The sequence below is a fragment of the Coregonus lavaretus genome, assembly GCF_964263955.1.
Source record: "Coregonus lavaretus genome assembly, chromosome: 36".
Taxonomy (NCBI): domain Eukaryota; kingdom Metazoa; phylum Chordata; class Actinopteri; order Salmoniformes; family Salmonidae; genus Coregonus; species Coregonus lavaretus.
This window is the reverse complement of record NC_140023.1, coordinates 18,339,932-18,346,885: the sequence shown is the minus strand read 5'-3', so window position 1 is coordinate 18,346,885 and position 6,954 is coordinate 18,339,932. Positions and strand designations below refer to the sequence as shown.

Genomic DNA, 6,954 nt, shown 5'->3' with positions numbered 1-6,954 from the left:
GTTCGCTTCACGGTAGACAGGGCACCAAATCAGTGGAGAAGTTTTGTCTCGCGCTTCAAAACTCTTATTGGCCTACTACGCTCTTTACTTTCTGCATCTACGTCATATCGCTGAGTCAACCTTTAATATTAGAGTTGTGCCTGTTGTTCACGTGTATCTGCAGGGGTGTAGTGCTGCCGGAACAGGGAGGAGCGGGGCTCTCTTACTTTTTTCAATTTGAGAATACAAGGAGCTGGTAAAACTATTTCTGGAAAATTAATTCTGATAAATTCTAAATAAATTCTAATTAATTACATGAATTAAATATAATTATTTAGAATTTGAATTCCATGAAAAACAATAGAATAACAAACCAAATAAATTTGTATAGCAACCTAGAGGCAGATGGTGGTTTCTTCAGTCTTCTCTCTGGCGGTGGCGATAATTATGAAATATAGGCTACGTGTGTGTGCTGCGGAGACCCAATAGTCACTATTATTATTATTATTATTATTATTATTATTATTATTACAAATAGAAGATTACCACTTCTCACAATGGTGCTCGTTTAGTAAAGTTAGAGGAGTGACAAAGCAGTATATGCTTTGATTGAAAGGCTAATAGTTTATCATCTGCTTTAATTCGCTCATGAAATAGTAATTCAAGAAAATGTAAACGCATATTCCCATGAAACTGAGATCAATCAAATGATTGGCATGGAGATGCAGTTTGGACATTTTACCAGTAAAACAAATAATTATCATTCACGATTGACAGTTATTATGGCCTATTTTGAAATTGGGTTGCCTATGCCTAATTTGGTGTTTTAGGGTAAATAGAAACATTTATTTAGACAATATGTGTGGGCACAGGCAGACGTTGCAATTGGAGGATGCATTTTATGCATATTCTATATTGATAGGCTATTCAATTGGCTACATCTGTCGGTACTAACTTTGAGGAAATTGACGTCTTTTTGTGGTTGCACTCCATCAAATAACAATAAATTGTACTACGCCACTGGTACCTTCCCTCTCATTGGCTAGAATGGTCCCACCTGATCTCACCTCCTCCCACCTGCCTTCCATCTTTGAGGACATGTATTTCCATTGTTAGAGCGGTCACTCAACTATCTTGTCAATATAATAGATATTCTTTGGGGAGAGCCCCCTGACAAAATATTTCACCCCTCACTGCACAGAAGTATTCTCTAGCAGCCTATGGTGAAATTATGACGTTAATAATGGCTCATTTAAATCAGGTAATGCAGTTATGAAATAATCTATATACAGTTATGAAATCACTCCAACATGATAGCAAAAGCGCATTTATTTAGTCAGCTGACATTGCACAACTTCAATGAGATCAGAAATATAACATTTTTGAAGATGCACAGTGTGAATATAAGGATCTCTCAACAGCAAAGTGGTATGTTGAGATATCAGATACCTCTCAACCCATATACAGATAAACATTGACACAATTTCAAATGTTCTCCCCCCCCCCAAAAAGCATGACGTAGCCTAGGCTAGATGAAGCACGTGGAGTAATGAGTAGGATGTTTTCACATGCAAAAGTGATTGCTTTTGATAAACATGCTTTCTGTGCCTTCCCAATGAAAACTAGTTTGAAAATTCAAACATATATTTTATGGAAAAGAGATGTAGGTTTTAGACGAAGCACCATGCTGCCTTGTTAACATGAGAGCGGTGCAGATTACTGTTCGATTTGTGAAGGGCGCTCCTCCCTCACCGCTTTTGCCCGTTCATGTCATGGGCCGTAGACTGGTGCACCACGGCTCAGGCCCTCTGTAGCTCAGTTGGTAGAGCATGGCATTTGCAACGCCAGGGTTGTGGGTTCGATGCCCACGGGGTGCCAGTATGAAAATGTATGCACTCACTAACTGTAAATCGCTCTGGATAAGAGCGTCTGCTAAATGACTAAAAATGTTTAAAAAATGTTAATAGAACTCCCTCATTGCCTGCCACGCCCACGGACGTTAATTTCTTCTCCGCAATGAGTTGCTCTGTGCTTGCGCATTGTTGTTTTAGGATGGGTATCTGTATAAGCATTTTGTGACAACTGCTGATGTAAAAAGGGATTTATAAAATACATTTGATTGATCCGAGTACCTCCCTGACCCTTCACCGACAACAAACACATTGAAAGGCAGTCTGATTGGTCCAGAAACCGATGGGTTGGTCCAGAAACCGATGGGTAAAGCAGCGGTTTGAAAATGTGTCATTGGCTTTGATACGGATTGGTAAGAGACGATCCAATTGCTGATTACTTTTGTACAACGCCTCTCGTCACCACAAACTACTTCAATGATGGCAGTCTGACTAAAGTATGTAGCAAACTACAATGCAGCGGAATTATTCAGTGCAAGTCGTCAAGCTACTGTGGCCAGGCACACCCAATACCTTACATCCTTCTCCTCCCAATCTTCTCCACCTCCAGCCCTTTAACCCAGATGCATGAAAATGTCTCACTCTTAAACATTATGTATTAACCGCAGTCTTGATTTTTAATAGCCTACTAAACTAACATAAAATATAATTGAACAGTATTTGAAGTTTCACTATGGAAATATACATTTTCTGATTGTGTTCTTTATTGTTATGACTGAAGGCATATCCATGTATTAAAACATATCAAGGCAAACCATTTGGTAATGAACGACATTCTGCCAACTCAACAGCCTTCCTAGCGCTGGATTATAAAATTCATTTTCAGTCAAAAAGCAGCATTTGTATTAAACAAAGTATGGGCTTTTTGTCAATTATATGCCCCCCCCCCAAAAAAAGAAAAGAAATACATTTCCTTCATTATGTCTGATGGTCATTGAACCCTCATCGGCTTCAAAACAGCGTCATGTGAAAAAGAATGAAAGGCTCTAGGAATTCAAACCTATGTGATAAATAATAAGTGGAACATGTAAGTGTGCCCATCCAACAATTGCAGTTGTGGCATGGGACTGAAATTGTTAAGGCTCAGCACAAAGAGGCTGACAGGAAAAATGAAGAATCACACCCAGCCTCACTTCAAACCAGACCATGGCTTTTCTCTGTTACCATCACTCTCTGATGGATTTTTGTTTGATTATTAAGTACTGTTTGTTTCTAATATTTTTATGGTGCACAGACTGAGACTGACATTTGTTTGATCCTTTTAAAAAATATTTTCAGATATTTAGTCAAAAGGACTGAAATCCCCCTCTAGGTTTTCGGACTCGTCGTCATCAGAGAAGAAGTCATCCTCGTCATCTTCATGCCATTCGGGAACGTACTCATCGTCATACCATTCATCCTCCTCTGCCTCATCTCCACCCTCATTGCTGTTGTCAGAGTCACCAGACTCAGAGCCCCCGGCCCTGCAGAGAGCGAAGACCTGGTCTCAACGTGAGCACAGCAAATCAGGAAGAACATTTTCACAGTAATATGCTACTAGATCCAGGAACCAATGTGGAGATCCACTTCCCAAATCTCCCGTACTCACACTTTGTTGGCATCTGTGGTCTTAGAGAGATTTGAAGCTTGAGCAGATTCCTGTTCCTGTCCCGTTTGGGAGTTGTATCCCACTCGAAAGTCCTGTGTTTGGAGAGACCAGATAGGAGGAAACCCTCATGACTTGCCGTTGATTGCACCCAATAAGTATTACCACCACACTTTGTGCTGTGCTCTTCAGTGTATAAATCCCTCCCTTGTCCCTACCTGGGTCGAGTGTTGTAGAATGGCCACCAGACGCTCCTGAATGCGGCGGATGAGTTCCAGGCCAGTGTTGAGGTGCTCAGGCTTCAGTAGACGGATGCAGGACGCTAGATCCGTACACTGCAACAGGGTCTCCTCTGGAGGGGAAAGACACAGACAATAAGAACTCATCCATGGTGTATGAAACATCCTTCAAAGTAGGGATGTTCGAATATCCAAACAGATGTTAGTATTCGATTACTTGGGAGAGTAATCATTTGAGAAAAATGCCTTTTATTTTTAGGCTTTGTCAAAAATTATCTATGTTACATAGCCTACAAGGATAGACTATTGCATGCAACATTTTAATAAAATAGTGAGTTTTTGAGTGCGCCCCATAAAAAAGATGCACCGGTAGCCTAAACACATTTCACACGTGTAGCTTGTTGTGTTATTGTCGGTCAATCAAAGCGGCGCAGCAGTCAGAGGCTCCATGTGTAGCAAGTGAAGTGGGAGATTTCTAAATCAATGCAAAATGGAATTAAAATTACAGAATTAAGTAGGCTTCAATGATCAACCAACAGGTAGGCAGTTGTTTCATAGGAATGGAGTTGTTGTAGATATAAAAAAAAATCTTGGTCGACCAAGAGTAGTCTGTTCTTTAGACCAATCAATTGGTTGACATTTAACGTGTATTTTTCCATATTTAGACACATCCAATGTGTTTTAATCTACAGTGAGGGAAAAAACTATTTGATCCCCTGCTGATTTTGTACGTTTGCCCACTGACAAAGACATGATCAGTCTATAATTTTAAAATGGTAGGTTATTTGAACAGTGAGAGACAGAATAACAACAAAAAAATACAGAAAAACGCATGTCAATAATGTTATGAATTGATTTGCATTTTAATGAGGGAAATAAGTATTTGACCCCTCTGCAAAACATGACTTAGTACTTGGTGGCAAAACCCTTGTTGGCAATCAGAGGTCAGACGTTTCTTGTAGTTGGCCACCAGGTTTGCACACATCTCAGGAGGGATTTTGTTCCACTCCTCTTTGCAGATCTTCTCCAAGTCATTAATGTTTCGAGGCTGACGTTTGGCAACTCCAACCTTCAGCTCCCTCCACAGATTTTCTATGGGATTAAGGTCTGGAGACTGGCTAGGCCACTCCAGGACCTTAATGTGCTTCTTCTTGAGCCACTCCTTTGTTGCCTTGGCCGTGTGTTTTGGGTCATTGTCATGCTGGAACACCCATCCACGACCCATTTTCAATGCCCTGACTGAGGGAAGGAGGTTCTCACCCAAGATTTGACGGTACATGGCCCCGTCCATCGTCCCTTTGATGCGGTGAAGTTGTCCTGTCCCCTTAGCAGAAAAACACCCCCAAAGCATAATGCTTCCACCTCCATGTTTGACGGTGGGGATGGTGTTCTTGGGGTCATAGGCAGCATTCCTCCTCCTCCAAACACGGCGAGTTGAGTTGATGCCAAAGAGCTCGATTTTGGTCTCATCTGACCACAACACTTTCACCCAGTTCTCCTCTGAATCATTCAGATGTTAATTGGCAAACATCAGACTGCCCTGTATATGTGCTTTCTTGAGCAGAGGGACCTTGCGGGCGCTGCAGTATTTCAGTCCTTCACGGCGTAGTGTGTTACCAATTGTTTTTTTGGTGACTATGGTCCCAGCTGCCTTGAGATCATTAACAAGATCCTCCTGTGTAGTTCTGGGCTGATTCCTCACCGTTCTCATGATCATTGCAACTCCACGAGGTGAGATCTTGCATGGAGCCCCAGGCCGAGGGAGATGGACAGTGCTTTATTTGCAGTTATTTTGTGTTTCTTCCATTTGCGAATAATCGCGCCAACTGTTGTCACCTTCTCACCAAGCTGCTTGGCGATGGTCTTGTAGCCCATTCCAGCCTTGTGTAGATCTACAATCTTGTCCCTGACATCCTTGGAGAGCTCTTTGGTCTTGGCCATGGTGGAGAGTTTGGAATCTGATTGATTGATTGCGTCTGTGGACAGGTGTCTTTTATACAGGTAACAAGCTGAGATTAGGAGTGTGCTCCTAATCTCAGCTCGTTACCTGTTTAAAAGACACCTGGGAGCCAGAGATCTTCCTGATTGAGAGGGGGTCAAATACTTATTTTTTTCATTAAAATGAAAAAAAAATTTATAACATTTTTGACATGCGTCTTTCTGGATTTTTTTGTTGTTATTCTGTCTCTCACTGTTCAAATAAACCTACCATTAAAATGATAGACTGATCATTTCTTTGTCAGTGGGCAAACGTACAAAATCAGCAGGGGATCAAATACTTTTTTCCCTCACTGTATATGCACTGAGCTTGTCTGATGCTTTAAGCGCACTGTTTGATAAAAAATTGACACACATTTATTTGATTGTGCCGGGCAGCGCTCAGACTTTCTGCGCTGTGTTAAAAGAATGACACAGAGTGACTGTGACTAGCACCCATTGTCTCTCTCTCCTCCCTGCTGCAGCGACCACCACAGAACATCAACAGTGTTTCTCTCCCTGTCCGTGTTGCTGAAGCTGCAACATAATTACAGCCATTTGACTGAAAAGTTATTTTACCGAAATCCCTCATTTGTTTAGGAAAAAACATTCCCTATTCCCTCAACACTTGCTCTCTTTACGTGACACATGTATGCATCACATGCACGTGACCAATAAGGCCTGACCTATAATGTATCATAATCACATAACTAAATTGGTTATAACAAACTCCGAACACCATAACAGCAAATTGGATGCAGAGGATGTGACAAACTCGAAACGGGGCAATGTTTACTGGTTGCTCAGGAGGTAAAGGGGAAGTCCGATGTCTGGAATAAATTTGAGTAGTTGTGGAAAATACTGGAGATCAAGAAAAATAAGATAAGGAGCAAGCGCTGCGTGCATATATTGTGTGTTCCAAACAGGTGTTGTTAGATTACAAAAAAATAAATTAGGTGTACCAGAGAGTCTGTTGTAACTTTTTTTTGCTAAGCCTTTATTACAGCAAAGACTAAACAGTCGCATTCATTCGTGAATGCAATTTCTGAAATGGAAGGGCTTATTTATTGTTTACGCTAATTATTCAAGGGTCGCTTTATTTTATAAAACTAAAATGCTTGATTGAATTTCAAATCATGAATGACTCGCCGAATGCTGTGTGATGACAAGAACGAATGAATTATTGATTCAGTAGCCTATTTAAGTATTGAAATATAGGCCTAAATAAGTTACGGTATTAATACTAAACAGGATGCGCTCTTAG

At 40.9% G+C, this 6,954-nt stretch overlaps 1 protein-coding gene across 2 annotated transcripts in view; it reads right to left on the bottom strand.

The window, feature by feature from the left end:
* Positions 1–1,290: 1,290 nt before the first annotated feature.
* Positions 1,291–6,954, bottom strand: part of LOC311110566 (cullin-9-like) — a 56,505-nt gene continuing 50,841 nt past the window's right edge. For both annotated transcript variants that reach the window (XM_084153072.1, XM_084153073.1), the window contains exons 39-41: positions 3,693–3,826; positions 3,478–3,569; positions 1,291–3,352 (exon numbers count right to left, since the gene is read on the bottom strand). In XM_084153072.1, the coding sequence (XP_084009198.1) occupies positions 3,172–3,352; positions 3,478–3,569; positions 3,693–3,826 (407 nt within the window). In that variant the 3' untranslated portion in view covers positions 1,291–3,171. The remainder of the gene's footprint in view (positions 3,353–3,477; positions 3,570–3,692; positions 3,827–6,954) is intronic.